The sequence below is a fragment of the Molothrus aeneus genome, chromosome 11 (genome assembly GCF_037042795.1).
Source record: "Molothrus aeneus isolate 106 chromosome 11, BPBGC_Maene_1.0, whole genome shotgun sequence".
NCBI classification, from domain to species: Eukaryota; Metazoa; Chordata; class Aves; order Passeriformes; family Icteridae; genus Molothrus; species Molothrus aeneus.
This window is the reverse complement of record NC_089656.1, coordinates 1,764,207-1,785,334: the sequence shown is the minus strand read 5'-3', so window position 1 is coordinate 1,785,334 and position 21,128 is coordinate 1,764,207. Positions and strand designations below refer to the sequence as shown.

The 21,128-nt window shown below is 51.1% G+C and overlaps 1 protein-coding gene across 1 annotated transcript in view; it reads left to right on the top strand.

Moving 5' to 3' along the window:
• Positions 1-18,419, top strand: part of LOC136561416 (hydrocephalus-inducing protein-like) — a 74,189-nt gene extending 55,770 nt beyond the window's left edge. The window contains exons 41-65 of the mRNA XM_066557712.1: positions 892-1,217; positions 2,061-2,152; positions 2,573-2,760; positions 2,939-3,121; positions 3,342-3,461; positions 4,707-4,863; positions 4,969-5,141; positions 5,298-5,496; positions 6,199-6,298; positions 6,905-7,004; positions 7,478-7,646; positions 7,856-8,094; positions 8,413-8,485; positions 9,103-9,307; positions 9,712-9,938; positions 10,530-10,681; positions 11,626-11,818; positions 12,372-12,480; positions 13,062-13,310; positions 13,655-13,797; positions 14,138-14,359; positions 15,525-15,685; positions 16,201-16,301; positions 16,888-17,275; positions 18,071-18,419. Of these exons, the coding sequence (XP_066413809.1) occupies positions 892-1,217; positions 2,061-2,152; positions 2,573-2,760; positions 2,939-3,121; positions 3,342-3,461; positions 4,707-4,863; positions 4,969-5,141; positions 5,298-5,496; positions 6,199-6,298; positions 6,905-7,004; positions 7,478-7,646; positions 7,856-8,094; positions 8,413-8,485; positions 9,103-9,307; positions 9,712-9,938; positions 10,530-10,681; positions 11,626-11,818; positions 12,372-12,480; positions 13,062-13,310; positions 13,655-13,797; positions 14,138-14,359; positions 15,525-15,685; positions 16,201-16,301; positions 16,888-17,275; positions 18,071-18,209 (4,408 nt within the window). The 3' untranslated portion in view covers positions 18,210-18,419. The remainder of the gene's footprint in view (positions 1-891; positions 1,218-2,060; positions 2,153-2,572; positions 2,761-2,938; positions 3,122-3,341; positions 3,462-4,706; positions 4,864-4,968; positions 5,142-5,297; positions 5,497-6,198; positions 6,299-6,904; positions 7,005-7,477; positions 7,647-7,855; positions 8,095-8,412; positions 8,486-9,102; positions 9,308-9,711; positions 9,939-10,529; positions 10,682-11,625; positions 11,819-12,371; positions 12,481-13,061; positions 13,311-13,654; positions 13,798-14,137; positions 14,360-15,524; positions 15,686-16,200; positions 16,302-16,887; positions 17,276-18,070) is intronic.
• Positions 18,420-21,128: the final 2,709 nt, after the last annotated feature.

Below are 21,128 nucleotides of genomic sequence, written 5' to 3'. Positions count from 1 at the left end.
GGGCACAGACAAACCCTTGCTTTGGGTCCTGCTCCTGCCCCAGATGAAGTCCTTGCAGTGCTGATCTGCCAGGGTTCTCCTTATGCTGGGACAGCAGCCAGAAAAGCTCCTGTCCTTTAGGCTCCCCTGCAGCTGCAGCCGTGGGCAAGCCCAGGAGAAGCTCAGCTCCAGCAAGGCAGCCCAGCTCAGGACTCACAGGAAAAGTGTGGAGCTGGGAGTGGAGGTGCTTGAAGCAAGCTCAGGACTCCTTTCAGGCCAGGCTGAAGTTGGTTTCATGGGGAGGAGACAGATGAGGCTGCTTCAAGTTGTTTCCATGGCAGATAGCACTTGGTCAGATAGTTTGCTTGGTCACAGCTGGGTTCCAGCAGGAAATCTGGCTGACAGGAGCCTGTCTTGCAGGAAAGGAGTTCCTGCAGCCTTTGCTTTCTGACTGCTAGGATTATTCTCATTAAGGAGCAGGCTGTGCCCACAGAGAAGGGGGCTGAATGAGCTGAGTGAGAATTGTAGGAGAGATAAGCAGATGTCAGCAATCTGTGCTCTGCTTTAAACTGGGAAGTCAAGAGACAAAGATCATTTTCAGGCATCAGCACAAAGAGCTGGTGGATCAGCCTTTGGCAGTGGGCTGGAGGTGTCTGGCTGTGCCTTAAGAGGGAGGTTGTACAGTTGAGGCCTTACAATGGCAAGGCTTAGGTTTGGCTGGTCCTGGAGGTCCCCTTCCACCAATCCCCTCACTTGGGATGTTCCCAACCTCTGTGGGTTGAGGAAAATCCACAGAAATTAATTCTGCCATGGCCTCAGGATCAAGGAATGGAGTGCAGGGCCAGCCAGGACTAGTGAGCCCAAGTTTCTGGTGGTGACTCTCAGCGATGTTTTCTATTTTGTTTGCTGAAGGGAGCTGAAGCAGCCGGCTCAAAAGCTTGAGGAGGAGGCAAAAGCCTTAGTGGAGGAAGAGAGGCAGAAGGAGGAAAAGAAGAATGTCTCCTTGGAGAGGCAGCCTGCAAAACCAGAGAAGGAAATCAAAGCCCCAGAGAAGGACACCAAAGCCCCAGAGAAGGGGGCACCCAAACCCCCACAGAAGAGGGGAACCAAAGCCTCTGGGAGGGGGGAAACCAAAGCCCTGGAGGACCCAGATGAGAATTTGATCCTGAGGTTTCAGATCTATGAGTCATCACAGCAGGACATCGCACAGGTTTTCTCCTACTGGGACCGGGTTCAGGGTACCGTGCAGTTACCTGTGATCCAAAAGGGAAACATGTCCCAGCCAGCAGCTGGAAACAAAGGTCAGAGGACCAGAAGGCCTTGGGAGAAGGTGAAGAAGCAGCTTAAACCAAAACATGAAGGCCGAAGCAGTCTTCAGTCATCTCAGCCGGGGACACAAAGCAAAGTTGCAGAAGGAGCAGTCAGAGACAAGCGTGTCGGGGTGCCGTGCTTGGACATCCAGGTCACAGATCCAAAGGCCATGATTGGAGAGATCCTGAGGGATGGGAAGCTGCCAACGGAAGAACAGGTAAAACCCTGCAAGGCTCAGATCCTGAGCTTGCCGTGGTTGTGGGCCCTGGAGCATTGCGTCCCTCCCAGGTGGTAATGTCACTGAGCCTTGTCCAGACCTCTGATGATGTTCCACAATGACTATGTAGCATCTATGTGAATGGGGAGGTTATCACCATTCCTCAGATGGGCAAGAAGTGGGAGTGCTCTGTGTACAAGTATCCCATCTGTTCAGAGTCTCCAGAAATCAATATAAACGGTCCCAGGACAGGGCAGCTCATGGCCATTGTTTTCTTCAGCTGAGTCACTTGGGAGAGGCTTCTCTCCCGGTCCCGCTTGTTGCTCTTGCATCTGCTCTGGAGCCTGCTCACCCCACTGGGCATAGCAAAGCGCTTGTACTTCCTATAAGTCAAAAACCCCATTGCCGAAAGCTCGGTGCCTTTAAAGAAGGAGTTGTGAGGATGAAGGTGACAGAAGTATCAACAGGATTTTCTCTTCTGTTTAGCTGCTGAAAGATTTGGAACTGCATCCTGACAGCCCTCCCCTTCCCCCTGGTGCTGCGCTCTCCACAGTCGAGTACCCAGAGGAGAGGCTGGGCTCTGCAGAGCGTGTGGAGCCCTTCACCATTGTGGCACCAGGAGGTGCTGCCATGGGAGACAATCTGGTGGGTGCTCCAGTGGTGCTGGCACTGAAGGTGCCAGGGCAGGGACCAGGCTGGATGGGGGCATGGGGGACAGGCTGGATGGAAAGCGATCATTGTGGAGAGGTAGTGAAGATGTGATGGGGGGCCCCATGTCTGCAGGTCTCCTTTCTGTCAGGGATGGGACTCTGCTGGAAACAGAGCAGTTCTGTAAGACAAGAAGGAAAAAAATAACTTAAAACCATCAACTTCCTTTGAGGAGAGGGTCTTGCATAAGAAGGGGCATCCTAGGCAAAACAAGCACCAATAAGGAAAACCAAGCCCATGGGCAGGTGGACTTATGTATTTATTCTCTCTTCTGTTGGTGAACAAACCCCCATTTTACTCTCCAGGACGGGGATGTCTCAGGGCTCACCTCTCCCTCCCTTTTCTCTCTCTCCTTAGGCCAAGGCCCCAGATGCGAAGGGCAGTTCTGCTGAGAGGCGGCCAAAGACAGGTAAAGTGGTCAGCAGAGTCAGGTCTGCAAAGATCTCCACACAGAGAACAGAAAGTCCCCGGGATTCCTCTGCAACAAGATCCAGAAGTACTTTGAAAGTGCTGGAAAGACCCTCAACCCCTGCAGCATTCCTCAGGTGAGCCACAAAGAGGAGGTGATGCCTCTGCTTCTTGGTCCTCTTGCCAAACAAGGTCCATTGTCCCCAGCTCCACAGTGACCCCGTGCCAGTGCCTCCATGGGATGGCGAGACCATGGCACCCTCCTTGCTTCATTTGCTCCTCAGCAATGTCTGAAGCCTCCTCTTTATTTGCCAGGCTGAAACGGTACCGGTGGAAAGTGCCTGCCCAGGGTGAGGTGGAACTGAAGGTCCACTTCTTCGCCAAAAAGCCAGGGAAGTTTGAGCAGACGCTGAGGTTTGAGCTCGTGCTGTCCAAGCGCCAGTATGAGCTGCCCTGCAGTGTCACCGGCCTCTACCCCAGCATCAGCCAGAACCCTCGGTAAGGCTGGGCCCTGGCAGCCTCCCACAGCACAGCTGCCCCTGGACTCACAGCCAGGCCTGGGCAGATTGTGCTGCCTGAGGTGGCCCAACACCTCTTCCTGGGCTGGGAGCTGGGAAGGCAGATGGTACCTCAGCCACCAGGAAGGGTTATGGCTTTCTGATGACATTTCCTACTTGGAGCATCTCATAGCTCCTCCTTCTCCACTTTCTCTGCCCAGGCTGGTGTTTCCACACTGGAGGGAGACCATGGAGGAGGATGAAATCATCTTCAAGGAATATGTTGAGAGCACAAAGCAATTCCACTTTGGACCGCTGGTGTGTGGGAAATCAAGAGAGTGGTATGTGCTCCCTGCTGGGCCTTGTACTTTTCTGGACATGCCTGGAGAGACATGCTGTCCTGGTGGCACAATCCAGGGCAGTCTCCAGCAGAGTCCTGGGAGAGACACAGGTTTGAAGGACCACAGATGTGAACTTGAACAGATAAGAGGCAAATGAGCCTTGGAGGAGCTGCTCTGCCTACCCATTGGGTGCCTTGGTAGCTGCCTTGGTGGCCAGAGCCGCGTGCTGCCGCCAGTCCAAAGATGTTGGATGGCAACTCCTGCCCCCCACCACATCTCAGCTTCACCCCTTAGGAAATGAACTTTATGGTGGTTTTTGAAGTGCTTTGAGCTCTGCAGGTAGCCTGATCAAGCAATTATTCTGTAGATGGTTTTGTAAAACTTTCATTCATCTGTAATTATAACAAGATTTTATTATTGACCTGCAAATGGGTGTTGGGGGGAACATACAGCAGGAATTACATTTTCCTGTAATGGCATTGCATGCTCACTGCTGGATAAAATCTGCCTAAACACGTGGTCATTGAAGCTATTGTGTATTTCTACTTTTACTGTCACTAGTTTTTTTAATAGCATTAAAGTTCTTGTCTCCATAGGAACTCTGGAGGGTTCGGTCTATTTTGACAACCCAAGGAAATGAAATTAAAATGGTTTAAAAAACCAGACGATCTTTAGCCAGGTTGATGGATGGTTTGGGATTTCTGTTTGCCTCTTTAACCCTTTCACTCCAAAGTTATTTCCACACCCGAGAGAAGGATCATTTGTTATCTCTTTGCATTCCTCTTGGGAATTGGTGCTTTATATTTCCTCTCAGACTTTGAGCTAATCCATGAAATCCAAAGCAGTTTCATGACTTTTATGAAAGAGATCAGCTAAACTCTTTTTCCAAAAGCCTTTCTTTATATCCTGCAGGGAAGGCACCCCAAGAAAGAAGGGGAAAGAACCCAATGTGCCTGGTGTACTGTTATTTTTCTAGGCACCCTTGAATTTATGTTGTATTAAAAACTCTCAAAGTAGCCTGAGCATCATCAGGCTTCTGGGATGGAGGCACCAAGTCCAGGGGTTAGGCATCAAAGTACGGCAAGGATCCTTGCCATGCCTCTGACTGGGATCCATTTCCCTCACTTGTTTGTTTGTTAAGAGTGGGGTCTTCCAGCACCTCTTCCTCGGGTGCACACGGTGCTCTCCTTGGTGTGTGGCAAAGGCAACAGTCTGCTCTGCAGCCTTTTCCCCTTTTGTGGACAGGTACAAGGCGCAGAACTGTCCCAGCAACTCGGAGAATCTGACCATCCTCAACAACTCCCCCACGGATGCAGAGGTCCAGTTCTCCTTTGAGAATGATGGGGAAGAGACATTCCTTCTGAGCCCTCGCCGCATGACCCTGAAACCAAAGGAGAAGCGGGTAGGAGAAGGGCAGGTAGAGCAGGCACTGTAGAAGTGCCCAGGGGCTGCTCCTCCTGCTCACACTCAGAGCTCCTTTGATTTCTTCCTGTGGGGCCGTGTCCAGGAGCTGACCATTTGGGCATTCCCCACTTGCCCTGGCTTCCTGGAAGACAAACTCATCTGCAGCATTGGGAAGAACCCGGAGCCAGTGGTCTTCAGCCTGTGCTGCCATGGGGTGGACATGAAGCTGGAGGTCAGCCCCCTGCAGCTGTCTTTTGACAAGCTGCTTCTGCACAGGTCAGTCATCCCACAAGCACTCCAAGACTGGTGACAAAGAGAAAACATTTGACTCTGGTTTCTGGGGCATGGATGGAGCTGCTCCGAGTTGCATTCAGTGGTGAGGCTGGTGTGACCATCTAGCAGCTGATGCCAAGTGCCTTCCTCTCTCTGCAGAACTGACAGCAGGACCTTGGTCCTGAAAAACAACACCCTACTGCCCATGGCCTGGCAGCTCAGTGGCCTGGATGACCTTGCTGAGAACTTCTCCTTGTCACAAGATAATGGCATCCTTGATCCCTGCTCAGAGCTTGAAGTGACACTGCATTTCAAGGCTGAGCACATTGGCAACATTGAGAAGATCCTCCGACTAGAGGTGAGAGGAACTGTGCTCTGCCTGGCAGGGCAGGGCACAGTGAGCAGCCATGTGCTCCTAGGGACAGAGTCAGGAAGAGCTGCACCTGACAGACACAAGGGTGCTGTGACCCCAACTTCTGCCTCTACACAGCATTTGCCAGAACATGCAGTGCATCCAGATCCCCCCAGATAAGCAGACACTGCATCCTGAGCCTGTGCCACAACCACCTTTTCCTTTGAAAGGTTGAAGGTTGTTGTTTGGTGGTACAGACTGCAGCGTGATCTCTACGTTCCTCCTGGACTTTGTCTGAAGCTCTTCCATAGTGCAACAAAATCTCCCCATGGGATTTTGTTCCCCTTCCCTCTGTTTAGGGGCTGCATTTCAGACAGGGTGCTAGGTGATCGGAGAGGGTTGTCAATGCCACCTGCTCTGAGACACCTCACACTTCTTGTGGTTGTTCTTATACTCCTGTGCCTCTCAAGGATGCTTTAGCAGCAGCATTCCCTGCTCTAGGAGTGCAGAGTTGGGCTGATAGGGTTTTTTACTGCAGCAGAATCCCACTGGGGCAGCCCATGAGAGGAACAGGTTAGCAAAGCTTGGGAGTCCACCAATGCTTGTGAAGCCAGGGAGGCCATAGGGGAAGCAGCCAGAAGAGACAAGGACTTTCAGGCTGTCTACCAAAAGAATAATCTGAACAGTGTTTGTTTCTTGCTGCCTCAGGTTTCAGATACAGAAAACATCCTGGGGAATGTTCAGGCTGAAAACATCGAAATCTCTGCAGAGGTCTATGATGTTTCTCTGAGCATTGACATGCCTGAAGGTCAGTGGATGCCTCCCAAACAAAGCAGTCCAGGTGCACTGCATTACCTTGGGAGGTGGGCAACCAAAGCACTTGATGGGATGGGATGGGATGGGATGGGATGGGATGGGATGGGATGGGATGGGATGGGATGGGATGGGATGGGACGGGATGGGACGGGACAGCATGCAAGGAAGGCATGGATATGTAAAGCACATACTCTGCAAGCTGCGTGGAATAAAGCATTGTCAGGGCTCTGACAGCCTTAAGTCTATCCCTCCTGAACTTTGAAGTGTGCAGTTTCATATGCAGATTGGATCTGGGGGCTTTGAAACAACAGTGACGTGAACAGGCAGTTGGCAACGCCCACAGGCTCAGCACAGCATATAAAGTAATTGGATTTGTGCTTGGGAGCGAGGAAATGGAAGGCGAGCTCTTTAGCTACTAAGCCTGCAGATATTTTGAGTAAGAAGAGAAAGGGCAGACAAGTAGCTGGAAAACACTTTCAAGAATGAGATCTTGCTGAAAAGGGTTTTGTGCCGAGACCTCCATGTAGCTTGTGAGCTGGTGTATTCTGCAGCAGCTTACAAATACCGTGTTTGACCTTGCTCTGTGGGTGTTCTGCAGGTCCAGATGGAAGCTTGGAATTTGGAACCATTAATGTCCTGGATAACGTGAAGAAAATCCTGAGTCTACAGAACAAAGGGGTATACAACATTGAGTACAGGTGAGTCCTGCTGCCTGGTAGTGAGCATTTCCCAGGCCTTCATTCTCCCTCTGTCAATGGCTAGAACCTGTTTCCATGCTGGCTACCTCACGGTAAATACAAAACCTGGGGTCTCTGATCTCAATTATTTTACCAGAGAATTCAGCCACAAACCAGCAGTTCTTCACAGCTCAGCTGGAGCCCAAAGGAGAGCCCCAGAAATTTCAGCCACTGAAATGCTGAGATTCATTGCCTTTTTTTGGTGGTCACCTCCTTTCTCTTTCTGAGACTCTGTGAAGGAGTGAATGAAAAATTTCAGTCTCAAGGTTTCTTGCAGTAATCTTGTGATTGTCTGCACTCTCTGTCAAGATCCAGGATTCCCTGACAGAGCTGAACTCTCCCTTTTTTTTCTGGTCCTATGCAAAGTCCTGGCTGTGTTGGTGGCACCTGTACTTTTAACTGCAGAGATCTCCATTCCTTCCCTTTCTCTCCAGTTTCACACTGAAGGGTACAGGTCCCAGGATGCGAGACGTGGCGTCCCACTTCACTGTTGAGCCTCAGTCGGGCGTGCTGATTGCCTCCCAGCCTGGTGAGAATGTTGAGATGCTCTTCCACCCCACGAGTGAAATCTTCCTCAAGAACAAACCCATCCTGTACTGCCAGGTGAGCTGCCTGGGCCGGGCTGCATTATCACATGGTGTTTTGGGAGTGTAAACAGGATAGATGTCTAATGGAAGGAGGGCTTTAACTGGAGAATCCTCTCTCCTACGTACACAAACAAAGTCTTTCAACACCATTTGTGAGGCTTGTTAAGGGGAGCTGAGAATCTGGCTGGCCTCTTTATTGTTTACCACCCCTTCCTGTGGACACAGGTGGCAGATGCCAGCCCAGGTCGAGGACGCCCGGCTGTCGCCAACATCCCAGTGAGGGTGTCGGCCGAAGCGGAGTACAGCAAGTACAGCATCGTGCCTGCCTCACCCACCGACTTCGGAGCCATGGTCATGGGCACCACGAAGACCAGGAGTGTTGTGGTGAAGAACATAGGCATGGCCGATTTCAAATTCTGCATCCGCCAAGCACCTAAGCTTGCATGTGCATTGGAAATCAAAAGGTATGAGAAGCCCTGCAGGACCCTTCCTGTCAGAGGAGGCAGCCCCACACAGCTGGTATGTGGCAGGCAGCCAGGAGACCTGGGCTATCGTCCATTTGCGTCCCTGGCTTGGAGAGAGGGAGCTAAAAAACACCTCAGTATCCCCATGTGTAGGACTAAGCTGGTGATAGAGCTGCTCAGTCCAGCAATGGGAGCTGCTGGCTGCTCTCTGGGAGCCATCAGGAGCAGGAAGGCTTTTCTCTGTGAGGAGGAAGGCCAGCTGTGGCCTTTGAGGCAGGGGAGCTGAGCATGACAGATACCTCTGCTTTCTCCCCTCAGTTCAAAGCAAGGGGAATCTGCTCCATCAGCTACAGAGCACTCGACAGGAAAGGAGTCAAGCTCCTTGACACAGGTGGGTGACTCCTGCTGCCCAGCAGTGCTGCTGCAGGGGATTGAGAAGATGCTGCTGTGCCCAGGCTGGGGCTCATCACCACAGGGTGGGACGTAGTCTGCAAGACCAGTATCTGCTCAGTCCCACTGACAGTCCTTTAGCCTGGCTCTGACCTGGAGTTGTGGGGTCAACAGAGGGGAGCAGGTCCTGTGTTTGGTAGCTGCAAGCCAGCATAGGTCTGTGAACACCTCAGAAGCAAAACCATCCCCCACTGAACTCCCAGTCCACAGAGCTCAGACAACATTACTTGTTCTTCTTCTCAGTTCCCTACCTCTCTCCTATCATTTCTCAGAACTATTTCTGCTCTCTGGTGTTACCTCTGGAGGTTGAAGGATCAGAACTACCACCTTCATTCTTTAGATTCAAACTCCTTTCTCTCTGCCACTTGGGACAGGCTTGCAGCTCCTCTTGGTTTGTTGCTCTCAGCCTGGGGCTGCCTTTGGGCCATGAAGTCATCCTTCCCTGCCCTGGGACTGGGTGCTTGGGCCCAGCTGGAGGCCAGGGCAGGACGTACTCTTTGCTGGGGTGCTCAAGGCACAGCTATTAGCCATCAGCCTCTCCTGGAACTTTTTCTGCAGAGTCACCTCAATCTTGGCGTGTTCACGGTGTCCCCCTGCTGTGGCTCCATCCGTCCATGTGGCCTGCAGGTGATCACAGTGGAATGCCTTGCAAGGCAGGAGGGGACATGTGAGGAGCATCTCTACATTGACATCATGGGCAGAGACCCCAAGGACAATCCCCACGGCATTCCCTTCACCCTGATTGCCGAGTCCTGCCTCCCAGGTACACACTGCCCACAGGGCCCTTGGTCACACCTGCTGCTGATCAGCACCTCAACTTGCTGCTGGGATAGAGAGGCACACTAGCCCTGGTGTCCCACCTTAAAATCCTCAGAGGTTCCAGCCCTCTTCAAGTCCACCAGTGGACTCATCCCTCCCAGGCTGAGAGGGATGCATGGAAGGATAAAAGGAAAGCAATGCTCTCTAAGACTGAGGTTGACTGAGCTCCTTCCTCACAGCCAACTCCCCCACCCAAGGCTGGGTTTAGCAGTCACCCGGGCAGAAAGGGCTTATCAAGGCTTCTGAGAGGCCAGGAGGGTCTAGACAAATTCATCAGGGAGGCTTCTCCATGCTCATCCCTCTGGTCAGGGAGGCTTCTCCATGCTCATCCCTCTGGTCTGTCCACAGCGCTTGTTGAGGATGTCGCGTTAATCTTCAAGGAGTACCCGATCTGCAGCAGCACCGACCTCGACCGCAAGCTGCAGTTGGTGGAATGCACGGGCCTGTTCATCAGAGATGAGAACAGATTCATCTTCAACAAGGTTCTGGTTGGCCAAGAGGCAGAAGCTCATTTCAGAATTTGCAATGCAGGCCGTCTGCCATGTGATGTGGTCCTCTCCATCCTGCCTGGAGAGGTAAGAACAGGAGCCAAGGTGGTGATTGCCCTCTGAGGGCCGGGTGAGAGCCTGCTTTGTTCTCCAGATGCGTTGCTTCCTGTGGCCCAGACTAAGCTAGCTCAGTGCAGGTCAAACTGCAGGGGAGAGCAGCAGAGCCAGGGAACAGTTGTGTGGAATTCTGCATGTCTTGGGCAAGGTTTGGCTCACACCTCTGGGTCTTCAGTGGGAGAAGTGAATCCTTCTGAACCTCTCCTGGAAGCACACACAGAGAGGGGCTGTTATGAACTGACCTGGCAGGGCTCAAAGCAGAGCATTTCCTCAGGCTCCCTGGCTTTTCCTTCTCTTTGAAGGCCAGTTCTAGGTTGTTTGCAGGGTCTTTCATGCAGTGCCCACCTCCCATATAGGCTGGGGCAGCTGCCAGCACTCAAAACACACAATGCTTTAGCACAAGGTCAGCATTCCCTGAGGAAGGGGAGGACGGAAGCCTGCCCAGGGAGGCAGGAAGGAAGACACAATGTCTGGGACTGTTCTCAGTAATGCATTTATGAATAAAACTCTGTCATGTTGAAAGGTGTTTTCTCCTAACACTGCTCTCTGGGTTCCCCCAAGGAACAAATCCCTGTCAGCAACGTTTTCAATCTGTATCCTGTCAAGATGTCCATTCGTGGCTCATCCTGTGCCGTTGCTACGGTGACCTTCACCCCGCCAGACAAGCAGAGCTACGACTGCATCTTCAAGGCTTCCCTTGTCATCCCAAAAGGGTAACTGACCCTGTGAAATACTGGGGAGGCCTCACTGATAGCTGCCTCTCCACTGAGAAGGCACAGGCCTCTTGTTAGCTCTAATGCTTTCAGTAGCCTTAGGCAGAGTACTTGGCATGAGATGATATAGGAGTAACTCTTAGAGTAAACAAATGAGGCTGATAGTTTATTCTGTATGAAGAACTATCAAGATAGGGAAATATTAGGTAGCCAATTGGAAGTTACTGAGATGTGCTGCAGCTGACCTGGGTGTTTCCACGGACAAAGTTTTAGATGAAGCAGTTTCTGTGCCAGCAAGTCAGCAGTCACATTTTCCTCTTGGTTTCTGTAAAATTAAGTGATCCTCTGTGACTCCCTGGCATTCATTGAGCTTTTTTATGTGAGTGATTTGAGCTGGTATGAAAGAGGAACCCAGTTCCTCTGCCCTGGGACCTGTGAACTGGGGCTTTGACCTGCCCTTCCTCAACCCTTTAGTGGCTGAATTGGAACAAGACAAGTCTAATTGCTAAAAAGCAGTTGCTTTTTTACTGTTCTTGGAAATGATCTTTGCTGATGGTGACGATGATTTATTTTTGCCTTGTTGCTTTTGTACTGCTTTTGTGCTGTGCTTTTGCTTGTTGCATAAGTTCATCTCACTGCAGCCAGGGGATTTGCCATATCTCATCTGGTGCCTCCTTATTTACCTGCTGTACTTCATGATTCAATTAAGTGAAATTGTTTTTAACTGTTATTGTGGAAGGCTCTGGCTCTTTGGAGCAGATTCCTCTAGCGAATGGCCCTGAGTGGATTGGGAAGAGGCTGGTGGGGGGCTGTGTTGTGGGAGCCCCCCACCAGCACCAGGAGCAACAAGCAGGGAAAACACTGTGGGTGGCCCTTGGTGCTTCACTTGCCCAGTGAGAAATGGGTTAGTGCCAGCTGAAATTTTTTCTGCGCCTCTCCTGCAGCTCTGTGGAAATTAAACCCCAAATCCTGACCTTCATCATCAGTGGGAAGGGGCAGGAGCTGCCGGTGACAGTCGTGCGCCCAAGTGCTCGCAGCAAGAGGGGAACGGCCGTGCTGCGCTTCAAGAGGCTCCAGCTGGAGGATTCAGAGATACTCCCCCTGGTCCTCCGTAACAATGGCACCACACCTGTCAAGGTGAGGAGGACCTGCTCAGGAAGGTTTGGGAACAAGTGCTTGTGGCACAGGGGAAGGGTCCCAGAAAACACGGCAGACCTGGGAAGAGGTGTCAGAAATTCTTTTTAAGCAAGTGACTGACATCTGTTCTCCAAAAAGAGAGTTCTTGAAAATTTTCCATCCAGTCTTTTTTCTTTAAGTTGAACACAAGAAACGTGGTGAAGTATTTTCCCCCATCTCTCAGGTCACCTTTTGTTCTCATGGACATGTGTGGTTTCCCAATTCCATTAGATTGTATTTGATCCCAGTTTACTACATTTGAAGGAAACTTAGTTGTGGTTTAATTACATTCTGCCCCTTACTTTCTGTCCTGTTTGGTTCTGTGTCAGTTCTGTCCAGATGCCTCTGAATGCCCTTTTTTCTCAGCTGGTTTGACTTCACTTTTGTGCTAAGTGCTGCTTGTAGTGGGAGAGGTGCTGGGCTCCCCTGTGGGACCAGCAGCACTGTTGTGTCAGTCTCTGTGCCATCCTGTACTTACACCAGCATCACTGTGCTCTGGTTTCCCTTTTCTCAGTTTATGTTACGCCTGGAGGATGAGCATGGAGTGTTCTTGTTGAAAGGCAGGGCCTCCACGTTCAAGACATCCCTCGCTGGAAGTGTGGAAGGGGACTCCATCAGAAACGGTAAATTCATTAACCACGAAGTGCAATCATGCACAGAGGGAAAACAAAAAAAGAGCCCTGCTCTTGGCTTCTCTGAGCAGCAGCCAGATGTTAGTTTCATTCTTTGGGCTGTCTGTCCCCCAGGCTCTTCTTGGGGATGTTTTGAGGGATCTTCTTCTAGGAAGTTGTTCTGTTCTTCTAGACATGGTGGGTTGAGTTGTGGGGGACTGTGACTACCTCAGTGGACCCTCTGAGGTATTTGCTGCATGTGGAAAGGTACTAGCCTGAATAGACACAGCCCTTGAGCACACAGACAGCCAGCAGAAGCCAAAAGCACTCTTTGGCTCAGCTTTGTATATGGCTGGAGCTGGCTGGAAGCAGGTGGAATGAGGGCTGGGCATCAGCCTGAGGTTAAGCTGCTTCAGTGGTGATGTGTCTGGAGGTGGCAGTCTTGTGAACATAGCAAGAGGGTCTGGATCCACTGCGGGTAGAAGCTGTGCTTAGAAGGCAGCTGGTTTGAACCTCTTATTCCTCATTTATCCTATGGAAATATTTCCTCTGTACAGCTGTATCACTTAACTCTGATTTCCATTGCTGTGCAGAGACCAAGCCCTCAAAGCAGCCTTTCTTCCTTCTGCGTCATGGGCAATCGGCACAGTTTAATGTCATTTTCAAACCCACCCTGGCTCAACGTCTGGAAGGGAAGATTGGTCTGTTAGTGGGGGACGTCTGCATGACCCTAGTAGAGCTGGTGGGTGAAGGCCACAAGGACGAATTCACCCTTGATGGATTAAAGGAAGACACCCAGGAGAGGAATGCTAAGAGCAGTCTGAGGAAAGACATCATTGATGGTAAGAGAGGAGAGGCTGCCAAGGTGGAGCAAGGAAGAGGACAATGTCTGATCACGTGTGTCCTCCCTCTAGCCTGGCCTGGGCTGTCACCCTTGGGACTTGGTGGCCTGTGGGCAGGGCAGCCATGCATGAGGAGCAGTGTGTGCTGTGCTGCATGTCGCTGGCTTAGGGATGTGTCAGGGTGTTTCCCTGGAAGTGGTGGGATGGGGAACTGCCTGGGGAACTCCCTGCAGAGGGAGAAAGACTTGGAGCAAGGAAGCATTGAACGTGCAGGTGTCTTTGCATGTGAGGGGGGCAGGTGGAGCTCCCTGCATGCTGACATCCCTTGCTCTCCTCCTTTACAGCTGTCAGAGTCAATCACATTGAGTTTGGGCACTGTCCCGTCGGGAAGCGCTGCCGCAGGACCTTCACCATCACCAACCACACCCTTACGCAGGTCATGCGCTTTGAGTGGGAGGCAGACGGCCCATTCCAGTTCTCCCCCAAGGTGAGCGTGGACTGCTCTGCCTCTCCCCATTGCTCAAGGCCTGCCCTGGTGTTCCCAGGAGCTGGCAGGGAGTCCTCACATGCCCCTGACAGCCCATTCCAGTGCCATGAGGAGATGCAGTCCCTGGCTTGGCTGGACCAAGGCTGCCAGCCTTGCAGAAAAGGCTTCATATTTTGGGAGGTGGCACCTTTTGTTCATACTTTTGTCTGTCAAATTTCACATAAATCCACTCTGAGGTGCAGATTCCTGGCACAGCTGTTCACCACATCAGTCCCTTTTGCTGTCAGTCCTGCCCTTGGCAGTGCTTCCAGTTTGGTCTTGACTCCCTGATTCTCCCTAGGTGGGACACCTCCATCCTGGCTGTGCTAAGGGCATCACAGTGATCTTGAAAGCAGATGTCCCAGCCACCTTCAGAAGGCACCTTGTGAAATGTAAGGTGACCAAGATCAACTTTGAGCTGCCACGAAGGAAGGTCCTAGACTGGGATGACCAAATGTGCATTGTCACGTGGAAGGATATCACATGGAAAGACCCAGCAGCCAGGTGGCCTAAAAGAGAGAAGGTAAGAAGCAAAAAGGAAAAAAAAAGGCAACCCAGCTTTTACCAAAAGAACCACCATAACACCATCCCTGCTGGCTGTGCAGCTCCTGCTTCCTCTGGACACTGCACAGCCATGAGGCTCACCAGCAGTGCAGTCCAGGGGAGAGGTGGATGCACAGTGACTGGATACACTCACACTAGAGGGGGAAGCCTTTGGACAAGAGACCTTTAGCCACACACAAACCATCAGTCTGTGCCACAAGCACAAGTGTTGCAGCCCATGTTGAATGGGAGACAATGTTTTATGATTTTATCCCATTTTATGGTGTTCGAAATCTCTTCATCTCATTTGGTGCCTTTTCACAAACAAGGAGTTAAGTCTCTTCTTTTAAAGTGGAGAGAAATACACTTCTCCTGCATATGCTGGTGAGCTCCAAGTTTTGTCTGCATGGATACCAGAGAATAGTTGTGGTCTCTGTATTGTGTGGGATGTCTCATCATGGAGTAGCCCAGGCACTGTATGACTCTATGGAGGAGGCCAGAGAAGGATCATCTCCTGAGACTCTTGCTTTTCTTGTCATTATTGCCAAACACACTCATCTTGGGTGAAGGTTCTTTCTGAGTTTCTGGACCATTTTAAGGCCTCTAAAAACCATCCTCTTTTCAATCAGAACATCTGCAGTTGGAGACTTTCCAAGTGAGATCTTTCACATCCCAAAATGCCCATGCTCAGCTCCCAGCAGTGTGGCTGTTGCTCCAGACATGACATCTGGAGAGCACTTTCTCCTAAGACAAGAAGGAAAAGGTGCTTTCTAAAACTCTTCAGTCTTTGGGTTCTCCATCCACAAAGCTCCAGCAGGAGAACTTAACCCTAATTTAGAGACCTGCTGGATTTATAGGGGACAGGAAAAAAGCCAGTCCCTCTACAAGGTTGAAGTACAGGGACTGGAACACAGCTGTAGTCTCCATGGGGATATTAACAGCTGTGGTAGTGACTGCTTGGATCAGTGGGTAGAAACAACTACTACTGTAGCAGAGCAGTCCCAATTTTGTCATCCTTCCAGGGAAGTAAAAGTGAATGGTCCTTTCCAGTCCCTCTATGAGGCTGATCTTGGAGGCCAGACGATTCCCTTCTCAGCCTGACCTTCTGGGCTCTGCTCAGTGATTCCTCCCTCCTCTGTTTGCAGGTGGTTGAGCCAGTCCTGGAACCAGCTCACACTGTGCTGGAGGAGAGCAGCCAGGAGGCTGAGGTGTACCTCAGTGCTGTTATTGCCTACACCCAGTTCAAACTGAGCACGACCATGGTTGAGTTCAAGGATACCTTGCCCTTCCAGACAAGGACAGCTACGTGAGTGCTGGAGGCCAGGCCCAGCTCCTCCTGGGAGCAGGAGCTGCCTTTGCCCAGGGCTGGCCCAGTGCCTGCTTCCCAGAACTCTGCCCCAGCCCAAACCAGCACAGGCCCTTTTACGTGCACACAAGGCCAAGCAGGAGATGGTGGTCAGGAGAGCCTCAGTGCTGCCATACCTTTCTGCTGAGAGCAGCCATGGGTTTGCTTTCACTGCATGTCACCTGTCCTCATCTGCTCAAAAATAAGTTTGTAGTCAAACCAAGACCTAAAGTCCAGAGTAAGCCCCTTGGCTTCAATGTCCTGGGCACCATGTTGGCCCTTTCCTCTTAAACTTCCAGAATTTGAAATACTTTTTTAGACCACCCAGGACAGCAGTCTGAGCATGGCAGAGTTGCCTGGGGAAGAAGGTGCTCTTCAGCAGAAAGTGGTACCAGGAGTCCATCAGACAATGTTACTGTACTATTTGCTTTATATTTATTGGAAATTTTTTGTTACTCCTCCTTCTTGCTTTTCAGTTTCAGACTATGCAACACAGGGAAGGTAGCCCTGGAATACTACTGGGAGGAAGCTGCAGATAGTGAAGCAGTGAAGAAGCCATTCTCACCTGCTCTGACACGTAAGGGCGTTTCACTTGGTAGCTGAGGGCCTGGGGAGGGGTGGGCCCTGCCACTTCACTCCAAAACATGAATTGCTTTTTCATCCTTCTCCACACGTCCACTTTCATCAGCATCTTCCCAGCTGCAGCTGGAGAGTTTTTGCCCCTATCTGCCGTTCATCCCCTTCTGTTCTTGCTCTGCCACTTCTGCTCTGCAAAGGAGCTGAGCCAGGCTCTGAGGACAACCACGTGCTGGGTCAGGACTGGGAAGGGGGACATCAGGGACATCTCAGATTCTTTGAGAAGTCTGAGACTGGGAAAAACAATGGTGTAACAAGTGAGCTGACCTGTAGCCACTGTCTGTGTGCAGTTCCCCACTCCAGGGCAAATGCAAAGTCACCGTCTAAAACCAACTCTGCTGCTTTGGCACAGGAGTGTGTGCTGCAGTCAGAGACCCTGCTCCCAGACGCTCTCTTTCCTGCTAAAAGTACTTGGCCAGAGATGCTCCAAGTGCATCCCAGCTCTTTTCCACCTACCTGCAGCAGGAGGCAGAGCTGCTGGGAGCACAGGATTTTGTCTCTGAAAGGTGTCCTCTTCCCCTCTGCAGGTCATTTCCTCTCCTCTGAAACTTTAAGGCGTTGCAGAAAGCTGCTGCATCGTTTTGGGTGGCAGCAGGAGAGTCCCTTTGAAACTCATCCTTTTGAGCTGCGGCTGCTGCAGCAGCTGGCTAAGCAGCTGCAGCAGCAGGATTCCAAGCAGCAGCTGCAGCAGCAGGATTCCAAGCAGCAGCTCGAGCAGCAGGACCATTCCAAGAAGCTGCGCCGCTCAAAGCGTGTTGGTTCCGCCCTGGAAATCTTCCCAGATGCCATCTACAGCCTTCCACTGTTCTCCATCAAGCCCTACCACGGCATCATCACTCCTGGCCAGAAGCAGGCCTTTCAAGTGCAGTTCTCCCCAAAGTGCGCGGGGACGTTTCAGACCACCCTGCTGTGCAGGTGAGGAACATCCAGCCCTTGCCAGCTCATGTTTCTGATGGGTATCACTGGGTGATCACAGGGTGGGACAGGGTGGAAAGGACCCCAGTAGATCATCTGGTCCCACTTTCCTGCTCAAGCAGGGTCATCCCAGAGCACATGGCACAGGCTTGTGTCCAGAGGGCTCTGGAATCATTCCAGTGAGGGACACTCCACACCCTCTCTGGGCAAGCTGTCACCTACACAGGAAAGAAGTTCTTCCTCAGGTTGAGGTGGAATTTCCTCTTCAGGTTCTGCCCATTGCCTCTTGTCCTAATGCTGGGCACCACCAAGCACAGCCTGGTTCATCCCCTAACACCCTCCCTTCAGTCCCTCTGGCTGGGATGGGGAGGTGGGAGACAGGCAGCCCCAGAGAGGTGGCAGAAACAGCCACAGGAGCACAGAAAGATCATCATCTGGCCTTGGTAGGGAGGCACTGGGAAAAGACACCGTATGAAACATCACGCTGCTGGAAGGTTGCAAAATCTGGAAGAAAAGATCCAGGAACCAGCCAGTCCCTAGCTCTGCTTCCTTTTGAGACAAGCAAGGGCCTTCTCTACATGGAACCCTGTGTGCTGTAGTTGGTCCCCAGGCACTTAACTGGTCATGGTCCTGCCCTTGCACCTCTGCAGCCTCCATGCAGAGAGTGCAGTTGTTTAATTTGCTGCTTGCTGCTTGCACAGAGAGAGGATGCAATACTGTGCAACTTGCTCTGCGAGTTGCAGAGCAACTGGCTGGGAATGTTTGTCTGGCTAATCCCAGTCCCTTCCTTCCTAGGATTCCTAACCTGAATCCAGCTGAGAAGATGAGGCAGGTGACTGTGAAAGGCAGAGCCCGGGAGCAGAACATTCTTGGTAGAGCAGACAGAGAAAGGCCAGGGAGCCAAGAAGCAGGTGCTCTGGAAAGCAGCACCTGAGGGACAGCACTTGTGTCAGCTGGAGCCTCCTGCAGGAGCCGGCAACATCGTGCCTTCTGCTGCTGCTGGTCTCCCACCCTTCACCAGAGACCTCCGCAGCTACCCTTCTGAGCTCCAGTGAACACCTCTAACTTATCTTTTAATTACCTACATTACTTAACTCTTTATTAGATTGATAATTAATTCATGATTGACAACTAATTGTTAATGGTTAATAAACAATTGTTAATAAATTGTTAATTGTCAGCTTGTCTTGGTTTGAAAGACAGGTGTCTGTGGGACCTCTCTGGAATGGAGAATGTGACCTCCTTCTCTCCAAATTATGATAACTTTGAAATTAGGGGCTTTCAGGCAAAGATATGGGAGAAGTTCTTTGCCAGTATGTACAACAAGGCAAAAAAACAACAATGCTGGCAGCAACAACAAACAGAACCAGATACCCAGGCACAGCCTTCCTTCGGCTGCAGGCACTTTCCCTTTGGTGTAGTTCCAGTCACAGCTGGGCAGGACAGGGAGGCAAATAATGAATAAAGCAATTGCTACAGTAATTTTAATTAAGCTACACCAAGGAATACACTGGAGAGCTCAAGCACTGTATGATCAATTCTGAAGAACTTATTGCTGTGAGGGAGTCTCTGCAGTAGCCAAATAGTGACTGGACAAAGTTGAAGTTATTAAAAGATAAGTGATGAGAAAACAGCCTAGTGAGGGAAGAGCCCTAGCCCTTAGACCCTTTCAAAATACGCAAATAGATTAGACGGAGTTCCCCAAAATACAGAGATGGAAATATCTTCTTGGAACAGTTGATCACCTCACCCACTGGTAGCCTTTGCTACCTCAACTGCAACTACCTCCAAAGTAGCTAAGATGCTATTAGAACAAATCATTCCCAGATATGAATAACTGAAAGAATGGACTCAGATAAGGGAACACACTATACTTCAAAACTTTTCTATTCTATGTGTTGTATTAGACATAAATTGGAAATTCCATACCCCATGGCACCCTCAAAGCTCTGGATGTGTGGAGAGAATGAATGCTATCCTTAAGAACCATATTACCAAATTAATGATTGAAACCAGATTAGCATTATTACTGATCAGAAGTGCTCCAAGAAAGGGCATAGCAGTTTCTCCCAATGAAATATTACTTGGGTTACCTTATCTGGGAAGGTAGAGCTGAAACTAATGACTTACATCTCAGAAATTATTGCAGGCAATTATAGCTGGTGCTTTGAACAGTTGTTTTTTCATAAGAAGTTTACCAAAGGGTGTCTTCTTAATTAGCAGATGGTGTGACAAGGTGTTGATTAAATGACCAATCAGGTCCACACCTGTATCAGAACGGTGTATAACAGAATGGGTTTCTAATAAACTCAGATATTAACTATGCACTAAGAACCAGAGGAAGTGGCCTCACCTTGAGAGGAAATTCAGGTTAGATTTTAGAAAAAAAAATTTCACTGTTCAGGAGTTCGGGCCTGGGAATAGGTTGGCTAGAGAGGTGGTGGAGTTGCCATCCCTGGAGGTGTTAAAGAGGCCTCTGGATCTGACACTGGCAAATGGTTCAGTGGTTTAGGGTTTGCAGTGTCAGTGCTGGGCTGACGTTGAACTGATGGTCTTAAAGATGTCGTTCACCCCTGCCGGTTCTACAACTCCAAGCGCTTCCCGCCTGGCTGAGGGGAAGGCTCAGGGCTGTCCCGAGTCCGAGGGCGGCCGCGCCCTGAGGCGCTCGGGCGGCGCTGCGGCTGCGGCGTCTCCTGAGGGGCCGGGCCGGGCTCTGCCCTGAGCTCCGCGAGATCGCAGCCCTCAGGCCGGCGGGGCCTCCGCTGTCCTTCAGCCGGGCAATCGCAGCCCTCAGGCCGGCGGGGCCTCCGCTGTCCTTCAGGCGGGCAATCCCAGCCCTCAGGCCGGCGGGGCCTCCCTGTCCTTCAGCCGGGCAATCCCAGCCCTCAGGCCGGCGGGGCCTCGCTGTCCTTCAGCCCGGCGATCCCACCCCTCAGCCCGCAGATCCCATCTTCAGTCGGGCAGCGCTCGGCAGCGGGTGCCTCGCATCGGGGTTTGCCCGGAGCCACCCGCGCCACTGGATCACAGGTACCCGAGCCGTGCCCCATTTCCCCCCTCGGGACTCCCCAGCCTTCCCACAGAAGAATGCAGCTGCTGTTTCATCTTTTAGACTGTTGCCTTTCATCCCTCTCCCCCTTTCTTATGTTCTTTCCCTTTTATATTTGGGCTGATCTGGAGTGTTTGCTAAGACTTCCAAGTGGAGCTCTGATAATGACCTGTAAATCACACACGGCTCATCTGAGGGAGGAGGGTGCGAGGGAGCTGAAATAGGCCAGGACACCCCCAAGTCCTGTTCCACAGCGCAGCCTCCTCACGGCCTCAGCTGCTGCTGTGGGCTTTGGTTTCCACAGGACGCCAACAAGCCGCACTTCTCCCCTCTGGGCTTTGGTCCCTGGGTTTACAAGGATAAGTCCCGCCCAGGCTGGCTGGTCTGCCGACAGCCATGTGCTCTAGTGCTGCTGAGCACACACGTTGACAGATCTGCGCTTCTCCAGGAGTGGTTTCTGAGGTTTGAAGCAATATTACTGGGTTATTTTCCATAACTGATGGAGAAGAGTTTTATATGCAACATTTGCCAGCTGTTTGTTGAAATAAATCTAGTTGCTTGTCTTTCCACCTTGCTCTGTGATGCAACAACCGAGGTGAGCTGTTTGCATCTACTTAATGTAGGCTGGCTTATAAATACTATTTTGTGTACCTTCTATAGATTGCAAAAGTAAAAATGATCCAGGAAAAGGTCAAGATGTGTCCTTGTATACATACAGTTTTAAAGCCCTTGTGCTTCCTATATTGTATAATTGTATAAACATGTATTAAATTAAACTCTTCTGAAAAGCAATTAGCTCCAGAGTGA